This window comes from Dermacentor variabilis, chromosome 6 (genome assembly GCF_050947875.1).
Source record: "Dermacentor variabilis isolate Ectoservices chromosome 6, ASM5094787v1, whole genome shotgun sequence".
In the NCBI taxonomy this organism is placed as follows: domain Eukaryota; kingdom Metazoa; phylum Arthropoda; class Arachnida; order Ixodida; family Ixodidae; genus Dermacentor; species Dermacentor variabilis.
The window spans coordinates 159,890,046-159,916,723 of NC_134573.1; the positions used below are offsets into that span (position 1 = coordinate 159,890,046).

A 26,678-nucleotide genomic window follows, 5' to 3' on the forward strand; every position below is an offset into this window, starting at 1 on the left:
TTATTTGATGCTTTTGTCCATCATAGTGTTGTGTGACCTTTCAAATTAGAAGGTGCGTTGAGCTCCTTTTGTGATCGCCAAACTCTGTGCTTACTTGCATAAGTAGTACCACAGCCTGCTGGACTCCAGTTGGTAGTACATTGTCGCGCGAGTTCAGCAAATTCTATTTCATCGCTGCCCTTTTGTGTAAACTCATCTGTGCTATATATGCCTGCAGCAAATACTGTGACAGCTAGACAGTGCACTTGAGCTTCAACAGATGAATTTGTGGGAAGGCTAGGCTCCGTTGCCCTTTGTCACCAATTTGTGAGAGGCAGTGCTACGAGATAGCCATCGTAGCCACGGTTTATTTAGGCTGGCCAGCCATGGTGCAGCAGGATCTCAGGAGTGGCCACCATCACCTCATCATCGGAAAGAGATGTACCAGGCAGCACCAGCAAGGTAGGTTGTGAGTGAGGTACAGTCACAGTGATACCGTAGTGCGAAATCGCGACCTGCCGCAGGTTCTCTTAGATGCTCGGGCCTGTAGAAGTCGGAGCTCCAAAAGTAGACCGCCTGGCTGGTTGGGACGCATAGAGATAGCGCAAGTGTTGGTCACTCATGTTGTTGGAAGTGATTCTCGGACTAAAGAAACCAGATGGCAGAGCTGCTCCAGCAAAACTTCAGTAGGTCATGCCTCCGTGGAAGATGCAAGCACGGAACATCAGAAGGCTCGTCTTCTGTTGCTTGCAGTGAAATCTCAAATGCCAATAGCATCATGGTTGCAGTGGTCACTCAAGGCATCGCAAAGGTTGTGCCTGTGGCATCGCCGTGCCTGCGAGAGTGCGCCTAGTGTAGCCAGTGGGAGAGCCTCTGAATCGATTATGAGTGAGCTGCCCCCCGAATGGAAAGCGAACAGTTTGCGGTGTAATAAGATTATGTATTATAAGGCACTAGGCACAGTCTAGTCGCACTGGCAGTAGGCGAACGCTGATCGTGCGCACAGCCGACACAAAAGCGCCTTCTTCGTCTTCCTCTCCAAGGATAGAGAGCAACAGGCCGTAGGGCAGCGGAAAGCGCTTGCGTCGGGCCCTGTGAATACCTTGGAAAGAGTCGTGGCGCCGCTGCCTTTGAGAAGGGGAGGAGGTCACTGACCGAATAGAAGCTTGAAGCAGCTGGGGCCGGCGCGTGCTTACGAACGCCACAGGTGGACGCAGGCGATGAGGGATGACAAGACGTGAAATGACATGATCGTTGAAATGGCGAGAGGCTGGTGTGAATGAGAGCTCGAGGTGGCGTAGTGAGCACGAATGGCTGCCCGCAAGAGTCCTCATAGAAATCGGGGGCCGAAGGGCGGCAGCCGGAGTCTGAAATGCAGTTGGAGCCTCGAACCTTGTCGAAAAGGAAGTGGCTGTCCAGCTAAATGAACCAGATGTTCGGCATGACAATTCAGAATTCCCGGACACGCTATAGCCACGGGACGCCTGCTGGAGTGCTTGAGGCCAAGTCACTCGCCTTGGTAGAGTCGTGTGCGCTGACGCTGGCATCGCTGGGCTCGATCCTCCGTGTCACAATTTGCGGGAGGTGGCGTGAAGTAGTAGCTGCCGTATCCACGGCTTATTTAGGCCGGCCAGCCATGGTGCAACAGGATCTCGGGATTGGCCTACACTGCGGTCGCTAAGGCTGAGCGCACTAGTGTGTTCTATTCTCGCACTACCTGCACGTGAGCCATCTTCTTTGCCTGCTTTGGAGGCAATGGGGGCGATAGTCGTGTCGCAACAAGTTAAAATATGCAGCGCACCCCGAGAAACTATAATCTCTGATTGTTCTGATTGTAACATAGCTACACCGCCGCTGACCTCTACATACGGCGAGCACGTCGCAAAATAATCTCTGCAACTGCTCGCGTCACACTGGAACAAAATGCCAGCAGGTTCCGTGTCAGGTAATTAAGTAACTGAGAAATGGGAGAAGTTGCACATACAGGCAACTCTATCTGCAGCTCTAAATAAAGCCTACAGTCATACAGAACTTCGGTTCCGCAGAAGGCAAAGAAAAATAATTGCTCTTTGCAAAATATCCTGATGAAAGTTCCACGAGCACATCATCAGATGCATGCTGCCTGAAGCTGCTTCCTTTTAAGTCCGCTGGCATTTGCGAGTCTTGGAATTACACCTGGCGGCACCTTCATCTGGTTGTGACATCAACGAGGGACGCAGCGCTTACGCCACTCTGTTTTTGGCGCAATACAGCCAAAACTAAACACTTCCATGTCACCGCCCCCACGCTACGCAGTGGAGGCCGTAGTTTCGGAATCCCGGACTTGTCTTTCGAGCCTATGTTCTAAACGATGGCCGGTGACCAAAGATGGGAAAAGCGAATCAGGTAAAGGGAAGAGTGCCTGCCAGCCTGCCCTTATTAGCGAATGTGTACGAAACCTGCAAGCGTCGTGGCATGTCCACACGTGGCGTCGATTGCATGAAAGGTGTGCTGTGAATGGCCAGAGCGTCAAATGCCTTCTCAAATGCTGCAGAGGGATCGTTAGAGTCATGGTGGACAGCATACATTAATCTACAACCTTGAGAAATGGCAATGACCTTGACAATGTATGACTGAGCTGCTCAATACTAGCATACATACTCGGTAATTCAAAAGTTAATTTGAGAAGTTTCGTTGTCTACTCAAACACTGTGGTATGTGCTGCAAATAATGGCTGCACTTTTTCTGTGTTGGTTCTGGCAAGACTAATTGCATGTAAAAGATGCATTGTGCTGCTACGAGCTGTTAATGCTGTAATGGAGGGCTGTGTATTAGTTGACTTTTTTTTTTATGGCAAATTATGAAGTGACTTTTTGATTAGAACGATGGCCTAGATAGAAAGCAAGACAGCAATGCAAAAGTAACATACAGGTGGTAATGCCACCTTAAATTTAGTTTATGAACATTTTGATTCAGTGTGCTTGGAGAATACCGTTATTCCAGCCAATGCAGTGGAACATTCATAGATTGCTATGAACCAGTGATGCCCAAGCTTGCATGGTGTTGAACTATGAAAGCTGCTTCAAGGACAGAAAACAGCTCTACATGCGTATGGCCACGACAAGGTAATTCCCATTATTTGGCAACACTGACATGTCATTTACTCAGTAAAATTTGCATAGGAAAGTTCACATTTAGAGGAAAGTTGAGTTCTGGAAGCTTTTACTTTTAACTGCACTAGGAAGCTCTTCCTTACTGACTGCAATTATTTGCCTCTAGCGCGGGGACTTTTAACTAAATACATGGAAACTGAAAAATTGTTTTTCTCAGCAACCACTGCACCGATTGTGATGAGCTTTGTTGCATACAAAAGAAAAAATTTTAACTAGTGACGGCAGAAGGACATATGTATTAGGCCGGCAATTTTACTAAACAAATTGGTGGAAATTGAAATATTGCTATGCATAGAGTTTACAATACTAACTCGGCAATAAAAAATACCAGTTGTGTAAACTGCACCTTATAATACATTTAAAGCAAACAAAAATTGTGTTATACACCACTCTAAAGTATACCACTAATTTGCGAGTAGTTTTCCAAAGCCCTCGTAAACGTAGCAATTTCAAGTAAGCAGTAAATTCATATACCAAACTTGTCCACTTTAAATGCTCTAACAGATGCAGTTTAGAGAACTGCAATATCTATTTTGGTGCAGTTAGATTTGCAAACATTGTATACAAATTTTATTGAAGCTTACCACTTTTTACGAATTTTTGCAAAAAGTTCCAGGCTTTAAATAGAACACCTGCTTCCTAGGGTCACTAGACTAACTTTCCCCCTCAAGTGCAACAAATATAATTCAAATCGGTGCAGCGGTTGCCTTATAAAAGCATTTCTGTGTTTTACATGTATCTGAATAGCCAAATCATAGTTGGCCTCAAGCTGAAGCTTCCGCTTAAGCAACTTTATTTATTAGTTTTTTATGCCTCAAAAATGCACAAACAAATTTTTACTGTAATGTAGTCATTTAATTGGAGCTACCAGTTCAATTAAAACTTTAAAACAGGAAGGAAAAAGAAGTATAGGTTGCAAGTGAGTGCCAATATTTCACTGTGTGCCAACACTGTAATAACCCGTCTCACAGACACACAAAGAAAGGCAAAGTACTGCAACTAAGAGCTAGGAAGAAAGCTTTCAGCTCTCACGTTTTTTTGTGAGTTGAGTAGTGAATCACGAATGAAAGCAGATGTTACAAGTGGTTTATTACACTTTCAAACCCTTTGTAATGCTTTCATTAAGAACATGACTCTATACAATGCACGCGAACTCCTCTATAGTTTGTCGCACATGGTGCTGCTCCCTTGTTGCAGCAGACAGTACTGGTGACCCAGTAATGTATGCCATGCTGCCGCCTTCATGTGCTTCAAGGTTGCATCAAAAGTTGATGGGCTTGCCACAGTAAGCGGCCAGGTTTGCTTCCCGAAATGCTTCAGAAACGGTCTGGAAGAAAAATGGATGCATCACGGCAGATAAGTACCTATACTGATCATGAGCTTGGCAAATCAGTTCTGCGGACTTCCGCAAGATGGAGGAAGGTTCATGAAAGGGGAAAAATTGTCACCTACCCTAATGTAGCACAGAGCTACAAAGGAAACCCATAGGGGCTTCTCAGAAAGAAAGCTTCACAGTTGAAGAAAAATTCAGCCTGGTTCAAACACAGGACCAAGGCCTTACCAGGGCAGTCGCTCTACTATCTGAGCTAACCAAGAGGCTAGCAGATTGCAGAGGGAGGGGAAATTAATCGACAACTCAAAGCACAGGGATGAACACGGCAAATCAGTTCTTCAGAATCCCGCAAGATGGAGAAAGGTTCATGAAAGCTGTAGCTTACAGAAACATGATGGCATGGCATAAGTTTTGTGAGTTGAACTTCATGTTTGTGAAATATCAGCGAAGGACAACTATGCTACATGCTGTAACGAGACCACCGTAATGCCAAAAAGGCTTCTCTATGAAGTGTATCAACAGGAGGTACTCGACGAGTTGCAAGTTAGCATTACTAGCATCAGATTTGTGACTGAACAGCGAACTAAGACAGTGAAATAGACCACATTCCAGGTTAACGAAACACGGACAAATGGATTATGTATTCTGATAAGCATACTATGTAGTTACAATATAGTTTTGGTTCTATTTAAACAGCAGCATTTACCTAATTAGCACCGTCACCCAGCTCCGATTTCTAAACTTAGATGAACGCCAAAAGTACCTCCTACACTGGTAGAATATTACAAGACACTGTGATGCAAACTTAGCCAGGCAACAATGTGCAAAATATCAGTGCCTACGTAAATATGGTACAGTCTAGTTATGAGTAACAGCAAATACCACGACAGAGCTCACGTTTCCACATGCATGCATATGACAAAACACAATGCTTGGCTTTATGGCAGCCTTCATGGTTTATCAAGGCAATGCTCTAAGCTATCTGACAAAAAGTATCGAGAGTCAACAAACAATATTAGGAGATATGTTTGCTTGCTATTATTAAAAATTTCAATGAAACACCCACTCACACAGGTCATCAAAATAAAGATATAAAAAATGTTCAGCCCACCCAAATCAACTAAATTAACAATAGTGAAATATACTGGAGCAAGTAAGAAGCATCAAATTGAGATACTCTATGATGCATTTCATGCAAATGCAATCATTCCCATGTGCAAGTATACTTCCTTGGTAGCAGTGCTTAAAAAGATGAAATTCTGGCATTTTTTATGCCAAAATCACTATCTAATAATGAGGCGCACCACAGTGGGGCACTCTGGATTAATTTGAACCACTAGAGATTTTTTAATGTGCACCCAATGCATGAAACACAGGCGTTTTTGCATTTCACCTCGTTCAAGATGCGACCACCATGGCCAGGATTTGACACCGCGACCTAATGCTTAGCAGCGCAATGCCAGAACCACGAAGCGATCACGGCAGGTGTGCTTAATCAGACTATACTACAACTGCGAGCCATGTTGGATGTCATATGAACAAAACAGTATGTGTACCAGGTTACCGTACCTAGGGCTTGAAAATTCTAAATCACAAGTAAAAGTTTTCTTACACCTCAGAAACCTCAAGAGGGAGCAGTTTAAAGGCGACATTTCCCACACTTGCATTCACATCCTTCAGCTCAATAACCAGTAGATTACTGGAGCACGAGCACACTATAATGCATTAAAGCATTATTGAAAAGTGTTGCAAAGGAATGAGTGTCTATAAGCTGTAGAAAGGTAGGCACTAAGTCTCCCATGGCGGCATGTGAGAACTTGGTACATATGCTACTCACAGGATGTGCATGGCAAACCCTAGCAACATCCTCAGCAGATGCTCCATACTCCATTGCCAAGGCAGCTTCGTTGATGATCTCACCAGCACCCTGTAAGCACCACAAAGGGTACTATTAATTCCTTGCATGGCAGCACAACTTAAGCACAAGCCAAAAAAATGAAAGCATTTGTGTTGTTCATTACATTCTGCTGACCACTGCGCTGCTCCGATGCTTAAAAAGAGGAGAGAATTATTCCGACAAAGTATTGTTTTCCTATTGAATCCTCTGTTAACAAAGTACAAAGGAAGCTTTAACAAACACAGAAAGGCCTGGCTCCTTCCTTTCTGTGCTAAGCATGAGTATCTATGCAGCAGGCATTGTTATGCATTCTGTTCTCTAAGATTCTGCTTTCTAGTTGGCACAGGCACTATGCTAAAGGTTCCCACTATATCATTTCTTTATGTAAACTCCCATTTAGCACCACCACACTTCTATTTGCTTCATTGCTGATTTTGATAGCCCTACCACATTTACTGCAGTGAAATCAGCTAGCATATACAGCAAGCACATTCTTGGCTCATCATTACAAAGAGCAACGAAATGGAGACAGCTGCCTATTTGCAGTGTATGACCTGCCAAAAGTTACGATTTAGACATCATGGCTGTGCCAGGGCTATAGTCAAGCAGTATACACTAGCTTCCAGACTCGGAAGACATTTTTCAATGTCTTAAAATACAGTCAAATGTTTTTGTGATTGAATGGACAGTGTATATTGCTACACAAACACAGAGCACCGTTTTGCCATCCGTCATGCTGATACAGAAAAATGCGTTTCATTCATGCTCATGTTCTCACAGATATGCTCCAAAACATGCCACCAGTCGGTTGAAAGTAAAAAATGCCTACTGGAAGCAAGCCTTGACAATGACCAAAGGAATGATTGTTTCTGTGTTGTCATGCTGCATCATTATCATGAGTAATGTTATGGCAATCTTGGTCTTGAGATTTACAACAGTGGTATAAACAAACAAAATACCAGCCTAGTTGTGGCCAGTCATTATTATGGTGATACCATAAGCATACACATGGCACCATGTGACAGCGGCTACTGACAGTAGGCACAGTCCGCACAGAAGCTTTAATCTCAATGTGATGTGTAATTGCACACCACAGTGCTTCTGGATTATTGGTCAAGTTTCTTGCAGGATTCTGGTCATAAATGGTAAGAGATAGCATACTATACAACAGGACTTCTATAGGAACCTGTGAAATAAGTCCTACTGCTGGAACATAAAAAGCCTCAACTTCACAAAAGTCACAACTTAATCAAGTTTTTTTGGTACAAGTGTGACATTTTCATGTCAAGGTCCAACTGCATTTATGTTCTAATCGATTAAAGTTCATTGCCTTTATGTTCAGTGAAATTTTAATATATCTTGCCCTGTGCTGACTTCTGAAGTTTCCACTGTTCATGCTGTTGTTTCAACATGTTCAATGATGAGTTATTTGACTTTTCCAACTTCATACATTGTTTATCGATTTGATGCACAACCAAACAGGGGACCAAAAACTCACCCATCCAATCATATGGCAACCCAATATCCTGTCCGTCTGCTTGTCGGCCAGGATTTTCACAAGGCCGTCTGTTTCATTGTTGGTTTTGGCACGGCTGTTTGCAGCCAGAGGGAACTTTCCCACCTTGTAGTCAACACCCTGTACAAATCAAGGGCGCACCTGTCACTGACATGAGATTGATGAAACAATGCAGTTGCAACTACATTGCAAAAGGAATGCAGCCGCACGAACTAATTATACCAATGACCTCACTTATTAACTGCTTATCATCCTCACATAGAATCAATTATTTTTCATGATTCATGCATCTGAACTGTGCCGCAACAAGCGAAAAAACTGCGAGACACCAACATATCAGGTGGGTATGTTACACTTTAAAGCTAATACATGTAATATCGTCATGGCTAGGCTGTAATCGTATAACAAGCAATGCCTAGCCTCAGTTAGCTTGACAAAGACTTATGATCAAGTAACTGGTTTGTCCAGTAGCAATAACTTGGCCACACCACAGCTACAACACAGCTGTGAGGGACACCGAGGGGGGGCCTCAAAACTCATTTGGGCCCACTTCCACTGAAATCTTGGCACACCGTCACTTTCATGGTTTACCATTATTGGAGCGCAGCTGCTATGGTTGGAAACTAAAAATACAATGTTGTGGTAACTGCCCTCATGACCTCTCGTTCAGCTGCAGTCATCCAGCCACTGATGCCTAATAGGACCATAAAGGTTAAGTATCAAGCCAGCTAATGAGCCAAGAAAGGTCAAGGGCTTTATGCTGTTTCATGCATGCAACCTGAACATAGATTCCCTAGCATGCGAGTCATTGCAAAAACACAATTCACGGCACACCGTGAGTAAAAATAAACAGACTACCACTCACTTGGGACTTAAGATCTTCCTCAGTCTTTCCAATGAAACCAACTTCTGGATGCGTGTAGATAACTGAGGGCACACAATTGTAGTCGATGTGCACTGGGCCTCCCATGATACCCTCAACACAGACAATGCCTGTACATGCAAAGGAAATTAGTTGTCAGTTACTTCGGTTATTTGTGATTAAGACAGTGGGCTCCGCTACTAAAGAATTTGAATAGAAGAAAAACCCTGTACTGTCATTTAAAACAGATTGCATTTATTCAAAGCATTATACATTGGCAAACAACTTGACAGTCAAGAAGTGTTGCCAGTTTTGTATGTTTAGAAACTACACTGACAAGCTTAAATGACTAAAAATTGTTTCTGATAATAAAATCTGGATGCCACCCAAGTTTCCATAGCTTTGCCTGGCAGTTTATTGCACTTATCAATGGCTGCAACAAAAATTTGTATCTAGAACAACACTGCACCACAAGACACATACAGCAAGCATGCTAAATCTGAAACATAGTACACACCTACAAGTAAACTGTACACTTGGTATAACTGAATATGTAGACAGACACTAACCTTCATCCTCTGCTTTGTGAGCCAGCATTGGACCAGGGACACAATCACCAATTGCGTAAATGCTTTATGAAAGAAAGGAGCATTTGCACAGAGTTACAATAAGTGAGTGAAGTAAAGCAAACCTGAACAGTAAAACAGGTGGTGGTGGTGGTGGTGGTGATGATGATGATGATGATTTTATTCCCTTCAGCGTTCTTTAACTACATTTCTTGGTCACATAAAGGACTTGACACTTTTGAGTGAGCACAGCGTTACAAGGTAAACAAAGATACCAGACTGCAACATAAAATAAATAATAATGAAAGAAACACAAATGCTTGCCTTCAATGCCAGCACAGGCACACACAAGCTTAATATTTTTGAACTGAAGCATTTCACAGATGGATTTTTCAGTGATTACTAGGCATCTAGTTCGCCCACAGCAAGCTCATAAAAAGGAGGCATTGACATTTAGCAATACAGTCGAACCTGGATATATCGAATCCGAGGGGGATTACAAAAGGTTTGATATATAAAATAATACTATACAACATTATTCGAGGGCGCTTTACAGCTGTTCGTTCTATGCAATAATCGTTATATGTGGGTTCTATATAACCGGGTTTGACTGCATATCACTGGCTTTGAGAAAGGAACCAGCACAGTTTATAGACCTTTCATCGGTCAAGGAGGAAAGGACACGTCGCAAGCCTTTCCCCCTCTCTGGCTTGCGGAAGCCAGTGCGTTGCTGCTCGAATGTCTTGTCATTGCACACTGCGAAATGATTTGGAGATGTTCTAGCCCCAAGAAATTGAAGTGATGACAATTCATACAACGTTTTGGGGAAACCACTGTGTAGCCCTTGGGTGCAGCAGTAACTACAGTATGCAGAAATTAGCTTTTAGCTGCGCCAACATGCAATGTGCGTCATTATCCGCAGTGTGTGAACATCTTATGAACTATTTTGGCTACATCGGTTTCCACTCAATGAAGACCAGTGGTGACTGCAAATTGCCAGAGTGAATGGGAAAACCTATGTGATCACTTGACATGGGAACTGACACGTAATAGTGCTCATGCAAAACCCAAGACAACCCTGAAATATGTAAGCACCAATCGTCATAGAATATTTGTGTCAGCCACCGACATCATTCTCGCGCATTTCAAGTCTACTATACTATGTCTATGTTAGTGTCCTCTATGAGGCCGATGGCGTGGCTCAACATCGCAATCACTGCGGTTGGCAACCAGCATGATACATATAGGCTTTGTGCTTGGTCATTGCCTTTTCCCTCTCTAAAGCACTGATATCCAAAGGAAATCACGTAATAAGAATGCGATGGCTCTTTGTGAGGATACAATTTCCTAGATGAGTGCACTATGGAGGTCGGGTCGAAAAAAAAAAAAGTTTTCATCCCTTTGAACCGTGTCAAGTTTCAATGAAGCTTGTCTAGAGTGGTCGACTGGCCAATGTTGTCGCCATATCTCAGAAAAATATCACGGGCTAATGCCACAATAAGACCACCTATTGTGATGTGGCATGATTGACCCCCCCCCCCCCCTCCCCATGCACTGTAAAATAAATCTATAACTCAGCAGTTACCACTTTTTCGGACGCTCGCACAGTCCGCAGCCTGTCGTGGCTCACACTGTATGGTATGCTGCTACTCTTTTATTCGCGGGTGGAAACCATGTCCAGCAAACGAGGTAGTCGCACAATGTATCCACAGATGACAATTTAAACGCTTGTAAAAAAGTTCGGCAGAGACACTTAAGACTGCTTGTGTGTGGGAATGCGAAAGCATGTAGCCACTTTGGGAAATGTTTTCGCTTAGGTATTCATCTGTATGTCGTCGTGCATGTTGCAAACTTGCACGGCATTCCTTCTTGTGTTCCCTTACTGCGTCTTCTGCGGCGTGCTTCCGTGAGCAACCACATTTCACAGATGCCGCTGAGGCAGACGCTTCGTAGTGCGTCCCAGTAGACACAGCACCAATAAAGTCCGAAGAGCAAGTGCGGGAAGCAGCGATGTGACGTGTGCAACGACGCACGCGCTAGGCACACCTCATTTTATACACTCATGATTTGGCGTCGGGAGTGCATCACAGCAGATACAGCACCGATGAAATCCGAAGAGCAAGTGGCATGTGGTAGGCAGTGACGTGATGTGTGCAATGATGCGTGCGTTAGGCACAACTTCAGTCAACCATAACCGTGGAGCCACCGTGGCGTTGGGGAAGCGCGCTCGTCTAGCATCCCAGAGACCCAGGTTCGATTCCCACCCAGACCGAAATGTACCAAATTTTCTTTTCAATTCCATTAACTGAACTTGTTTACAGCCACCTGCCTGACAAATCTGACATCAATCAGAGCATTTTTTATATGTTTTTACTTGTTATGCCGTCGGCCAGTTTTGAAGCCATCTTTCGGTCATGTCGACGACGACAACGCTGGATTTTCGCATAATGGGGCATATAATGCTTTCACATTAATAAAAAGCAGAAATTATTCCATAGCGGAACGGTACCCATGCTGTTACGATCGTCATGTATGTTTCTTAACTAACCACTGCTGCTAAACCACAGCATTGAATTACATGGACAATGTTGCAGTAAGGGCACATTCAGGAAATGATTTGTTAAAAATAGACAACTGATCTCTGAGGCTGAATGTAGGCTGAAACACATGAGCACACATCGCGCTGGGTGCTACGTCCACCTCACCGACAGAGAAAACTCTGACAATGCCAAGTTAAATCACTTCAGTACATCTCACACAAACGTTTCCAAAGTACAAGACGTCACACCATACTAAATAGATTGGGAGAGCACAAAGCAACCACCAGCAACTGCAGCGAAGCATATACCTGGCATACAAAACGGAGCATTTGCCCAAGCCAGCATGCCAACAGCTCATAGGTGGTGCCACTGCCTACACAATATGGTGGTGCCCATAAAAAAAAGAAGGTCTATACAGCCCCCCTTCTCCCCCCCCCCCTTCGCTGTTAAAAGTTTGAACAGTAGGAATACCTCAACAATGCAAAGGCACCTAAACTTTACTTTGATGAACATTGCAGATGTTTGCCAAGATGCAGACGCTGCTTTAAGAGGTGGTTGACGAAAGCAATTTAGTAAGAACTTTATGAATAAGCCATACCGGTCCACAGTCCCTGCTGTAAAGTAAGGAGTGGTGCTCACAGTTTTTATAGTGAAATGACAAAAACAATTAATATCTGTTCAAAGATTTCTTGATCATATTGTAAGGATTCACTTTCTCAACAAAAACAATGCTATTATTACTTGTTAGGAAAAGTGTCCTTGTTGACAAAAATGACTAAAAAGGAATTGTCAGCAAGTCTGCTTTTTCTCTGTATGGCACTCTACTTGCGTCATTGATGTAAAGCTTCAAAATGTTTCACCCTAGTTTTTGTAGGTCTCTATGCTGCTTTCATCAGCTGACAAAAGAAAACTAACATTCTTGGATGCTTCGATGACTGCCGAACATGCCACCATTATCATGTTCAGCAAGAGCCAAATGCAACAAGGTACTACTCACTTGGGGATGCTTGTCTGGAAGCGAGAGTTGACAGTGATACGGCCACGCTCGTCCTTCTTTATGCCCATCTCCTCTAGGCCAAGGTTATCGGTGTAAGGTCGTCGACCAACACACACCAGAAGGACATCACATTCCAACTAAGGAAAAAAGAAAAAAAAAAGGCCCATGTGAAGTTGCATGCCTGTTCCCAAGTGCTCTTTAAAGGGCAACTCCAACCATTTTTCGATATTCACTGACCTTGAAACATTATGGAGTTTTACGTGCCAAAACCACTTTCTGATTATGAGGCACGCCGTAGTGGAGGACTCCAGAAATTGACCACCTGGGTTTCTTTAACGTGCACCTAAATCTACGAACACGGGTGTTTTCGCATTTCGCCTCCATCGAAATGCGGCCGCCGTGGCCGGGATTCGATCCCGCACCCTCGTGCTCAGCAGCCTAACACCATAGCCACTGGGCAACCATGACAATTATATTCATTGACCTTCAGAAGATTTTGAATATACATTCTTTCTTGCACTCTGATTATCTGTGCCAAACAATGTGGCAGCAAGTCATTTAGTTCTTCTGAAAATGAATTTTAAAGATTGGTTGCGTGTTCCCGACTCATGTCCATGAATCCTCCGGCCACCCTGTGTTTGTGGCGTCGGAGACTACACTGCCACTTCCCCCAGGAACGATGAAGCTGGCTCCTTTTTCTACAACATGACAGCCAAAAGTCATCATTTTGACAGACATGATAACAGGTGATTCTCTTCGTCTTGACGCAGCACAATGCGTTGAGCTTGGGCATGTCAGCCACCTCACACGGCAGCAGCTACTGCTCGAAAGCAAACAGCGATCCTTTAACGCTTACACTGTCACTGAAATCGTCACTGAATTCACCTCTGTCAAGTTTGAAAGAGCTATAAAAGCTTCCTGTTTTGTCAGAAGACATCACCAGCTTCACTTTTTTTGGTGTTTGCAACCACGTGTACTGCATGTTTATATTACAGTAGTGTAGGACCTGATGTCACTGATGTCAAGCAGTCACCCATTTCAGTTTCGGTACCTTATTTATTGGCTATGTAAAATGATCGACAAGTTATAATCAAACTAACCATCCTACTGGTGACAGGACTGTCAATGCCATTTGAAAATGACAATATCCTAATATGATTAAAGAAATGCCGGAGTTGCCCTCTAACGTATGGGACATCTCAGTCAGTTTTGCCATAAAGTAAAGCTTTGACATCTTGTTCCTTCAGCCATGATACGTTGGCCAAGGCTCATCTTCGCTATAAAGTACCTTTTTTTTTTTTTTTTTTACTGCTGGGCGATCCCTTCAACTAATTATGGTAAGCAGTAGCCTGCAGCCTGCAGTACCACACCAGCTACTTCATGGATTCGAAAACATCATTTTCACAAACCTTTCATTATTGTGGTGTTCATCAAAAATATAACAGCTTCCTATTAGAGAAACATAGTCTACCAATCGACCTTGACCCAGCATTTGCCTTTGGTGTCACGTTAAAGAATTGCTTTGCTTAAGACAATGCCGAATTAGCTCACAGAGGAAAACATAGCAATGGCTTACATCTTCCTTCTTGGAGGGGTCTTTGACGTCTTCCACGCTGACTTTGATAGTGCCGCCTGAGCGGGTGGCACCCATCACTTTTGTAGCCAGCTTGAACTTTAAACCCTGCTTTGTAAGGATACGCTGGAAGTTCTTGGAGATCTCCATGTCGATGCCCATGCCACCGATGTGGCCCAGAAACTCCACAGCTGTCACTTGAGACCCAAGCCGAGACCAGACGGAACCCTGTTTTGAACAGTTAGGCTCACATGACAACAAGTGACCCTAAAGTTTCAGGAAAATGACGCTATTTCGTTTCTGTTAATGTTGGGTCTGTCAGATCTAATGACAATCTAAGCTAGTATAATGTGACAACTGCTTTCGGTTCTTTTTCTTATCATACGTACACCGCTCATGACTGGTCAATACTTGGCAGTGGTGATGCAGGTCTTTCCACTCGGATCAGGAAAAGAATTGGATTAGAATTATTACTTTGGTCTGGCCCTATACTCATATCCACTTTATATCTAATAATAAAGGGGGGGAAAAACTTGCTACTGCCCTACAAAACAACATACAACAAAAGCTAAGCACTACGAGGCATGCTGATTAACATAGGTATATGTGAATCCTAGGCATCAAAAAATACGTCTCTGCTCTGTATTTGACAGGGTTGTGCACACTGCATATGGCAGCATTACATCACTATTTCATTTAGTCAAACATGGAAACAAAGCAACACTGCTAGCTAAGGTAACCAAGAGGGACACCGGAGCTTAGGCAGCAAGTAACAGCAGCACAAATAACTTAAATGTATAATTTAAAGAGTGATTATAAGAGAAAGAAATTATATGTAATTTAATTAACACACAGAGGAGCACTCCTAGCAAAATGATGCTGCACTAATGTACGGTCTTTACAGAATCATGTGTTAACTCATGAAACCAAGCTATAAAAGGCATTTCCCTTTCTATATTAAATAAGAATTTTGGGGTTTTAAGTCCCAAAACCACAATATGATTATGACGTAGTGAGAGACTCATGCCGTAGTGAGAGATTTAATGTTAATTTTGACCAACTGGGGTCCTTTAATGTGCACCCAATGCACGGTACACAGGTGTTTTGGCATTTTGCCCCCATTGAAATGCGGCTGTCATGACAGGGATCTCATTCTGTGCTCTCGAGCTTAGCAACAACGCCAAAATGCCACCATGGCAGGGTCCTTTCTGCATTCAGCTTTTATGACACAGGTGTCATTCATAGATGCATAGCTTTGGGGCTAAGGTGTATTTAGTGCATGTTTACGCTACAATGAAACATTGTAATGTAAACCTTAAGCATAAAATGTGCTCTATTTTGTTTTCCAATTCACATTTCATTTCAGCATGACAGGGTGTCAAACTGAGTAACAGTTATACAAACTGAAAGAAAATGTGCCGCAAGAGTTAGCAATTTCAAGTTACTTTACAACTGCTCACATTTTTAGTTTCCAAAGTAAGCATGTGAAATAACCACGTTGCAACCACACACCAGTTCGAGTCCGATTACACCAGCACCGATTACAATCAGCTTCTCTGGCACTTTCTTGAGACTCAGGGCACCCGTCGAGCTCACAATGGAGTCCTCATCCACCTGCAAGAACATTCGTTTTATGTGCAACATGCCACATAACAGAAAATAGAACAGCTTTATTTGCAAAAGCATATGCATTTACAGCAACTTGAAATGCTCAGTGTTGCCTGTGTTCATTTCATTCACAAACACCATCAGCCCAGGTAGGGCTGTTGCAGGAGTGCAAAACATAAACATAGCACACAGACAAGAAAAAAACACTGTGCACGGAAGAAAAGGATTGCCTCAGATGTGCCAGTCAAAGGCACTAACATAGGTAGGCATGCGTCAGACATTTACAAGAAATTCAGGAATCTACAACAAACACAGGAACTGCCTAGATATTTGTTCAATTTTAATAACAAACTCAAAGCACACAGAACATGTCCAATGCAAATTTCTCTTGTGTCAATCTTGCCTTGCGGATACAAGGATCCCATTTATTCTGAACGTGCCCAGACTATGCAGTACCTTTTAGCGGCGTCCTACAGAGCAACATGTGCATGTGAGGCTTTTGCCAAGGCTCTCTGAAATGCCCAATCTACATGGAAGTATGGAGGTTTATAAGGAGGCAGGTATTGTGCTTCCTGTTGAAGTTCCTGGAGGACACAGATTTTTTTAAACTAATTTCATAATTGACCGCGTACACACTACATGGGGCATACACAAGCAGAGCAATGCCGGCATAATCCTGGAAGGCTAACTTTGCCTGCGCACGCAGTACACAATCATTCACTACTCACTCCACTTTAAGAGGAGCACTGCCATATTTTTAAAGTTGTAGAAACTCTTACGGTTTTCGCACGTATACCTATGAATAACATTCAGCAAGAATGAAGTATGGGACACATGAGATATCCCAACTTGACATTAAAGCTAACCTTGAAATGCCGGACTTGGTGTTATCAGCAAAACTGGGACATCATAACATGGAGCAATATTTTCTGATGGTGTATGGCAACAAAGCTAGGTAGGAGGACATTGCGCATAAAAAAAAAAACAGTGCTGCGTGCCTTTTCCTTGGCTGCACTCGTGCATGGTAACCGCAGTGATTGCAGAAACACTGCACGTCAGTATAGCAACAAAGCTAGGTAGGAGGATGTTGCACATAAAAAAAAAAACAGCGCTGCATGCCTTTTTCTTGGCTGCACTCGTGTATGGTAACCGCAGTGATAGCAGAAACACTGCACGTCAGTATAGCAACAAAGCTAGGTAGGAGGATGTTGCGCATAAAAAAAAAATAAACAGAGTTGCATGCCTTTTTCTTGGCTGCACTCGTGTATGGTAACCGCAGTGATAGCAGAAACACTGCAAGCCAGTATACGATGATGTCATGACGCACCACATCCTGAATTGCGAAACAAACTTGTTCATAAAAACAATTATTGCCCCTCGTCGCCAGGGCCAAGAGGGCAGTCGAAGCCAGAGGGTTCCTGGACTAAGGAGCCCTCCCACCTTAGGGCGATACCTGGCCTCGCTCGGGACACTGTTTCGTTTAATAATCGTTTCTCTCTCTCTCTCTGTATTAAATTATTTAGGCCACTCTTACCCTTGCCAGTACTCTTTACAGTGTTTAGAGTGCTTGGGATTTTATTTGTTGAAGAATATACATTGAAAATGTGTCAGTACTCCTTTAAACTAACAAGTAGTCACTTGCCCTAGTTAAATTATAGAAGTCTACCAGTCACAGGTGGTGGTTAACAGCCTAACACATTGCAACTACACAGTGTTCCCTTCCGCTAAGATCTTATGATAAGGAAAAGTACTGCAACAGTTCCACAATGAAAAATGTGAGCATACTTACTGTAATCCCTGCAAAAGGTGTCACTTCTGATCCTGTAGCAATCAGGATATTTTTGGTCTTTACAATTTGAGACGAACCATCACGCTTAAGTGCAGTGACCTCATTTTTGCCAGTAATCTTGCCGTGGGCCTGGATGTGTGTGACCTGCAACAAGGAAATCAAGAACAAGGCACTGCATGCTGCAGACAGACTGTTTCCTATGCTTAGGCTAACTATAAGAGCATGTTCTCAGTTTTGCGCTTACCTTGTTCTGCTTGAAAAGATGTGCTATTCCACCAGTGAGGGCTTTTACAGATGAACTCTTTTGTTCCATAAGTTTTTCAAGGTTTAGACGGACATTGTCGGCTATTTGGTAAGCCAGGAGAAAAAGCGCAAAGAGCTTTAGTTACAGTCAGTCGACACTGGGCCCATGTTGAATATGTGGGTCTTAACTAATGCACTAACGCACTGGTGAATAATTCAGTGTGACTGTTCTTCTGCTTGCTAACTTAGCATAAGCACTTTCAATTGGCAGTACAATCACACTGCTTCCATTTGAACAGCCCAAATTAGCATTAGTAAAATCAAAAATTGCCCATAGAACGGGACAAGCAAGTGAGACAAACTCGACACTGCTGAAATAAACTACAGGACATAAGTATACACAACCAAGTGCAAGTAGGTGCACTCCAGTACAGCGCACTTCATAAAATGTAAAGTGCAGTCTACTCACAATGATACCACTTATAGCTTCATCATGATGCAATGCTACATGATTACAACAAATGGGTTTTTTGAACTCCTTATTATAAGCAGTGAATCGCGGTTGCTAAGGCAGAGAGATATATACTGCAGCATGGAGCTTAGTCGACAGCAACAGTATAGATAAGAATTGTTATAGTTCTCTGCAACTTTACAACTATCAAAGATGCTGGCCCAGAGCTGTCTTAACTTGCAAACAATGCAGGAAAAATTCTGACATGTTGCATGAGCGTTTTCAATGGGTGATCACCTTCAATTCCTCGGTTCTTGAAGTCGTTCGAGTGTGCCATGTGGTAGAGGTGTGAGTTGTGCAGCAATGCTTTGGAGGGAATGCAGCCAACATTGAGGCAGGTTCCACCCAAGGTGTCATTCTTCTCTATACACGTAGTCTGCATAGAAACGGCACAACGCCACATAAGACGCGGTGCTGAGAATATAAAGATGTGCAAAGGCATGTGCAAGATTTGGTTACCTTTAATCCTAACTGTGCAGCTTTAATTGCGGCCACATAACCACCAGGGCCACTACCGATGACAACCAGATCTTGTTCCTCTGCAATTTGGTCATGTTCATCATCAAACACATATCCATGCGGCAAGTCGCATCATGCAGCAAACAAACGTTAACTATACGCCACCTACAAATAGACTATGGGTCCATATTACAGCGAGGGCGCGTTACGGATGTGGGATGACTGTTTACAGACGCATGCGAAAGTGATACGACATATCGTGTGAACGGGAAACGCAATATGTGTACATGTCCAGCCTCAGGACTTGACTTTGTTGTGACTCCAAGCGAGTCTTTACCTGTGCTGCTAGAGTAGTTCCGGTGGTGTGACGTCTGGACACCGGGTACCGCGATGCCCGTACACGCTGACCTTTGCAAGGTAGAAGCCTGTGTCCGTACGAAAACATGGGTCAAAACCGGCACAGACTACGGCGTATTGAGAGCAGAAGTTGAAGTATGCAGCAACAAATTAACATATAATGTCGATAATGTGGCTGACTTTTTACAGAAGTTCAACAAGCCCGACGCGACACTCTACGACGGAATGTTCATGGACACGCATGGAGACCACCAGGTCAATTTGTTACCAATGTAAATAAGCACACATTGCGCGCGGCCTATATGCAGTATGACATACGTAAAGGCCATGAAACAATAATCATTCATAGTTTGAGTGGACTCAAAAGGTACCGGTCAAACGCACCAACGATTTCGGTCTGCTATCTTTAGGAAGGTGCATAAGAAAAGCATGCTTTGCCAAGCACTCAAGAACTCGGCTAGTGTCGCCAGTAACAACCACTGAAGTTCGGCCACGTTTTCTAAAGTGAATTTTATACTCACCCTTAGCGCTGGAATTAGCCTGGCCCACAAGTTTGACTGCATACTGTATTTTTGCACGTCTTTCGATGCGGGAAGGGCAAACAGACGGCAAAATCGACCGACTTCGGCGGCAGCGCCGCTTAACATTTAAAAGCTTCACTATACTTTAATTGAAAATAATTTTATATTCCTGCGCATCTTAATTGGTGCGGTGTCTATTTATTTCTAAAAAAACAGTGCATTAATACATACATATAGTTCTTAACCCTATAATTTATCTTGACCTCGAAGTACGTGCAAAGTTATCGCTGCTATTTGGAGCGCCAGCAGCGTTAGCGGGCTGGTAGTCAAAATAAGCAGACGCTTACGTCGCTACCAGAACGCTACAATAAACTAAACCAACTGGACTATTCAAGAATACGCAGCATAGGATGTGCCCGACATGTTCCAACATGTCATGTTGATATAACAATATTTAAGTTTTTCAAGTTAGCGCAATTGATCACTTTTTAAATAAAGGCCCTTGATCTGAGCGACGCTCTTCCGAGCTTGGTTGCGGAATTAAAATGTCATGAAGGGACTTTATTCTTACCGCTTCAGCCAAAAGAGCGTCTCCTAAAAGTTTTGCTATAGAAGCTGAAAATGAGCTGCAATAATTAACAACGGCATGTATAAATACTGCTGCAGGCTCCGAGCTTTAGCAGTTTATTTTGAAGCGAAATTCGATTTTATTCTAAGCATCACAAGAGATGAGGGCAAAGAAGGGTTCTTATATGATTATGTGTGCACAGATTATTTAGCGCTGACATTCGCTACATCAGCAAAATATTGTGCAAGCGAGTTCCTTCCAGATTTTATTTGTCGGAAAATTAATTTAATCTAAGCATCCCTGAAACATCACAGATCTCAACATAGTCATCTGACCAACATTTGGCAGCTTCATCTCAACCCTCCCATAGTTAATATGAAAAAAAAAAAAAGTTTCCAGTCAGCAATGACAATACAATGTACTGGTGCTGTCAAAACTGGCACATTTTTTGTCATCCCGGAAAAATGTGTTGTTCAAAATTTGTTGCAACTTTCCTTAAACACCATTGATAAGCCACGAATGTTGCATTGAAATTTACTCAGCACATTCATCTGAGAATTGGGAGAAACCATTTGTCAAGGTCAAAGTTACTGATCAGTTCAGTAAACGTAAGCATGTGCAAGGCAGCTTTGAAGGCATATTGCAGGAATACTAACTTGATGTAATAGCATTAATTGGGTTGCATCATCGTCTATGGAGCCTTACTCATGCTCAAAATAAAACAAACATTGCCAGAGTCCTCAGAAGTTACCAGCCAAACAAGCCATTAGCCTTCCAGAATTAAAGCTGCTTTTTCAAGCTGCAAATTTACGTGCAGTGGTAGAGTCTGTGACACACCAATCAAATGGTGATGGGAACTGTCATCACAAGGTTAAGGGCAATAGTGAGATATTCCTTTGTTTCGTATTCTTTCGGTAGTAGAGACGGGACTCTGTAAGCAATGTAGCAGGTATGCAGCAACACCCTGCTACCAATAAAAAGCAAGATCCATCCAAGACAAAGCAAGATGAAAATCTGTTTTGCCCAAAGCATCCCAACTGTTTCGCATTGTTCAACTCACTAAGATTGTAACAGTGATAATATGGTTGAAAAAAAAATGAGAGAGGAGGAGGAGGAAATGGTTTTATTTTGAATTTTGAGCACTTGAATCAGGACATAATCGTTTTTTGAACTTTCAGCATGACTAGAACAATTCAAATCAAAATACATGTAATCTCTGATTCAGGGTGACTACAAATCAATAAATAATGTGAGTAAGTGAACACAACGAAGTGGGGCAGGTGCATACTGAATGACAGGAAGTGGCAAGGTCACCAGCTACAGTTGTTTAAGTGAATTTGGGCTTGCTGCTTTACGAGAGTTGCTTGTAAAATTCACTCATTTACCACAGATTTTTGGGCTTGCTTACATTAAAGTTGTCTCATTAAAAAAAAAAGAAGGTTATTTTACAGTTGGCCTGGACTAGAGCAATCACTTAGGTTTGTAACTATCAACAGCAAGAATAGTGCCTAAAAAGCTATTACCATAGCTGCTTAGAACAAGGCAGTGTTGTAATCGATGATGGCCAGTTTCTGTTTTTAATACAATCAGCCATATTCTAAAAGCATCTGTTTTATATAGAGCATGAAGTTCTTGTTAAACTCAGGTGAATCTTGATCAAAGACTGACACTAAGCACACTACATGTCTCCAAACATGAAGTGGGATGCTGCACAGGGCCTTTAGAGAGAAAAAAAAAGAGAAGATAGCGCTCAACATCGAAGTTACCACAACACTAACACATGAGCAAAACAATGAACATAAAAGAAGCATTCCTCCTCAGTATTTCTTGACGAATGTGCAAGTAATGTTTGCCAAAAAATTGACAAGGCTTGAAACACCATGTTCAAACATTAAATCAATATAACCACTGTAGATAAGGATGCTCTGCTGTCTTTGAAAAACTGAGCAGTCCACAACAATAAACAAAAACACGCAATGCAGCAGAGCTTAATAAAAATCACAACTCCTCAAAAGCTCAAACACACGCACCTGTCAAGTTGTCATACACATTTCAATCAATTTTGTTCAAATACATAAGAAACAAAGCCGCAAAAGGTCAACACATCAGTTTAGAAGGGAACAAAATGGTAGGAACATGCTTAACAACCAATGGTCAAACAACACTATTAAAACTAAGCATGGCACATTAGGTTAAAAGTTCACAACCAAAGAAGTATACCCTTTGTAAAACGCAGCAAAATATGTGGTTCACATTTCAAACAAAAATTTACATACTTTAAGGAGAAAAAACTTCATCAAAGTTTTCATGCAAATGGCACAACAGAACAAGGTAGGAAGCGCATAAACTAATGATAAAGGTAAAAGGCATTGTAAAATGATTAGAAATACCCAAACTCTCAATGGCTATGTTGTCCACCTGATGAAAATAGCAATGGAGCAGACACTAAAATGTTTTTACTTTTCATTAAAAGAAATTCTTGTTGCAACAGAAATGATAAATTTGGAACACAGGACTTGTCCTCCATTTCAAGCACTGACACGATTACCAACAAGATGTCAAAGAGCATGTGACAAGTGCAACCTCGTCTGTTATTTACAACCATTCCACTGTCTCATAGAACTGCTACAATTCCGCACATAAAAGGGACCCCAAAGAACTTTTAAAAATTGCACCTCCTTGTCTGCAAGGCCTTGTGTCTGCCGTCATAGTAGCAAACATGGCAATATGTCATAGTAACATAGTAACATAGTAGAAGGTACAAAAGCAAGCCTAATGCAACACCTGCAAGGCCTGCATTGCTTATTCAAATGTGCATAACCAGACAGAATTTTCCTTTTTTTTTATCTCTTTTGCTGACAGGTCTGTGAATGTGCTCTTTTCTGCAGCACAAAGAGACTTGCCAATAATGATGGCTGCCACTTTTTATGACAGAACAGATAGCAATCTGATGAAAAGAGATCAGTAAAATGTAACGAAGAATTGAATGAAGGGTCATCAGAAGTGCTTAGAGGAGGGGGGGGGATGACAGTCACTGCTTTACCAAAGCTCTGTTAGATAGAGAAGCAAATGCAGACTTCCCAAGCCCCTCCACTCCCACTCCCGACATTTCTGATAAAAACACAGAGAAGGGAGGCCAGGAGTATTCTATCTTTCTTAAGTTTACATAACATATTTTGTTCCAATATCTTCAATGAAAGTTGCTTGAAGCTTTTTGGCATGTGAAAATCAAGAGGCTGCAAAAAGAAAGTGCTGAATGAAGAATTGGGCAACATGAACTGTTTTCATATGCAAGGAGTGCACTTTTCTGGCCTTCCAACATTTAAAATATACAAACTGAGAATGATATGAATAGGTTTTACTGGAGGCTGGCAGAGCCTACCTTACTCCTTTTGCCAAACAGCTGTTTCTCTGGAGAAAGACAATCAGTGATTGTCTTTAAAACATGCCGCCAACATAGTTAAAAACACACACAACTGAGTTGTGCAGTTATACATCTCTAATGTTTTGCTTGCGTGGCAATACCTCTGCAGTGGTAGCTCCCTGTCTTACAAAACATACTAAACGTCTCAGTAAACTTCTAACCAGTGTGGTAATGAAACATTTGATTTCAGAGCAAGAAGCTCTTTTCAGCTATTTACTGAGGTGACCAATTTCTTGGTTCAAGTTTGTCTGTACATATTGCCAAGACCCTCTATAGTATCTGTCCACACTTGTCAACTCCGAGTTTTATAAGCATGAATAAGTGTCGGCACAAGGTAAAGACAAGATGTTTTGTCAGTTGCGTTAAAAATGCATCTACTCGGTGTCACTAGGAGAAAAAGGAGAACCTCTAACATCCAACAAAAAGGAAGACAAAAGAAACATGGTGAGGCTTATCCGGTGATCTGACTCTGCGGCAGTGTCATTCAAAGTAACTAGGGGCGTGGAAATAGAAAACTTTGCATACTAGCCAAATATATTAGGTAGGTTTTAGTATTGTATTCAATTCAGAAACCATGTACTTGAAGTTTTTGAATACTTGATATGATACAAATATTTAAAACAAATCAAATATATTGCTGGCAATGTAAGAGCAGATGCAAGTCTTTGCATTTACTCCTACCTACTTCTGCATTTCTTTGTCATTGTTCTACATCAGTCTTTGTGATCTGTCATCTTGTTCTTTCTTTCCTATTTACTTCCATATTTCCTGTTTTTAATTTCTGTTTCTATACCCTCCTTCCTAAAAAGTTTTATGTTTGTCCACCCCTAAAAGTAATGCGTCCTTGCTACAGCAAAAGAAGATGACATACACGTGATGCACACAAGCCGCAGAGTACACAACCAATGACAAAAGTAGTCGCTTAGGCCATTTACATTAGGAACTGCAGCAGTGCTTAAAGACAGGGCACTGCTACGAAAATCACTTCTCATCCACAGTACACAAAACGAACTGTCGAGTTCACACTTATGGTCAAAACAGAAAATTTGCACATTCTCTAAAAATCCACAGATTCAGCGGGCCGAAAGGGAAACTGCAAACTGAATTAGAATGCACTTATATCTGCTGTCTCACTGTTCACATACATTGCTTGCTCTTCTGAAAGTACACCATATACTGCAAAATGTGCAAACGTGATGTGTCAGTCACCTATATTTGAGCTTTGTAATTTCATAATGACATGGCACCATCCAAGTTTCATGTGGAAGAAGCAACAAGAAGAGGAACACAATGAAAGTAAACAGGACAGCACAAACACTCCTTGAATATCAAGTGAGCTCAGCTGCTTGTGTTTTTACCAGCCCTTATATATTCAATGCTGCATTCTCAGACAAGGAGCATTCTTAATGCTCCAAGTCTCCCATCCAAGTGAAATAAATTAGGTGCCCTTTCTTTTCTTTTCTCAAAAACATGTAACATCACTTCAGTCATCTTCATCAAACCAGGACAAAAATTATGAGAAAAGCATAAGTGAATGACAATGACAATGACAACAACTGCCAGCTAAAGGGCCGTGTAGTTCTCAATGTGTTGCCTCGAACGGCTGCCAGGCCGTTCAGATGAGACAGATGCTGCACTCGGTCGCCCGTAGCCCTGAGTGTGCAGAGGATGGTGGTGGTAGTAGTCAGACGGGTCATGCCTACTGTAGTTGCCACCTTCGGTAACACTGCTCGGTCTCGCATAGAGGCGTCCCTCATACCTTGGTTGGTGCATGCTGCTGAAACATGAGCATACATGATTTCATTACACATCGTCTACTACACTTCCTTCACTCATCTGCTACCAAAACAAGTGCTCGCTCTGGATCTTCCCTACAACTTGAAAAAAAAAAAAATAACTATGGGGTTTTACGTGCAAAAACAATGATCTGATTATGAGGCATGCCGTAGTGTCGCCAGATTAATTTTCACCACCTGAGGTTCTTTAAAGTGCATCTGAATTTAGATACATGGGTGTTCTTGCATTTCTTCCCATTGAAATGCGGCTGCCATGGCCGCATTTCGATGGGGGTGAAATGCAAGCGCACCCGTGTACTTGTTTTTACCAAAATATAGTTATTCCTTAAGAAACTACAGTTAAAACAGGAGGTCGGTGGGATCAAGAACGTCCGTGGCATTAACTCTAGAATGTCAGGACTTCCTCATGCAGGCTATCTATGCCTTATGATAGCTAGATACAAGAAGCCCTCTATGAAGGCTCCCATTCACAACTACTGACAACAGTTGTGGTAAGATGTACTGGTTTTGCCAACAGTTTCAAAGCCACTATGCAAGCAACCAGGGCTGTTTCCTGGCCATGTACTGGGGCCTATGTGAAGCTTGCAGTGTTCCAAAGCCCCAGAGGTAGAAAGGAAAGTTACAGCCATACTCTTGGCTGCAGAATATAAGGAGTGCTGCCACACAACAATTCCCGACGACAGCTCGTCACATAGTTTCTTTGAAAATTATAGCAGAGACTGTGTATTTTTAAGAAATCATTCTCAATGTTGGGGACACTCAATACTGTCGGACATAATGCTACATACCAGACAGACATAATGACAGTAATACTGAAATTTGGCGAGTTGGTTTCTGTTCATAATAAATGTAAAGAGTGCAAAGAAGGGGAACGAAGGCAAGATGAAAGACAGTATGAGCGCTCACTTACAATTGATGTTTATAACATACATGTCAGCATAACATTCCGTAGATAACAAAATTTACTACTCTTATTAGTCTAACAGG

General features: G+C 42.3%; 2 protein-coding genes across 2 annotated transcripts in view; both read right to left on the reverse strand.

The window, feature by feature from the left end:
• Nucleotides 1-4,200: 4,200 nt before the first annotated feature.
• LOC142585579 (dihydrolipoyl dehydrogenase, mitochondrial) lies at nucleotides 4,201-20,106 on the reverse strand. Its single transcript, XM_075696448.1, has 14 exons — nucleotides 19,904-20,106; nucleotides 19,363-19,450; nucleotides 19,026-19,105; nucleotides 18,804-18,942; nucleotides 18,057-18,157; nucleotides 17,813-17,956; nucleotides 15,928-16,029; nucleotides 14,419-14,643; nucleotides 12,843-12,979; nucleotides 9,309-9,370; nucleotides 8,743-8,870; nucleotides 7,860-7,997; nucleotides 6,302-6,391; nucleotides 4,201-4,458 (listed from the first exon to the last, which is right to left on the reverse strand). The coding sequence occupies exons 1-14, from the start codon at nucleotides 20,027-20,029 to the stop codon at nucleotides 4,393-4,395; spliced, it is 1,626 nt and encodes a 541-aa protein (XP_075552563.1). The 5' UTR covers nucleotides 20,030-20,106; the 3' UTR covers nucleotides 4,201-4,392.
• A 1,471-nt stretch (nucleotides 20,107-21,577) lies between these two features.
• The window catches only part of Tace (ADAM 17-like protease Tace), a 31,865-nt gene continuing 26,764 nt past the window's right edge, over nucleotides 21,578-26,678 (reverse strand). The window contains exon 21 of the mRNA XM_075696452.1: nucleotides 21,578-25,672. Coding sequence (XP_075552567.1) covers nucleotides 25,459-25,672 — 214 coding nt within the window. The 3' untranslated portion in view covers nucleotides 21,578-25,458. The remainder of the gene's footprint in view (nucleotides 25,673-26,678) is intronic.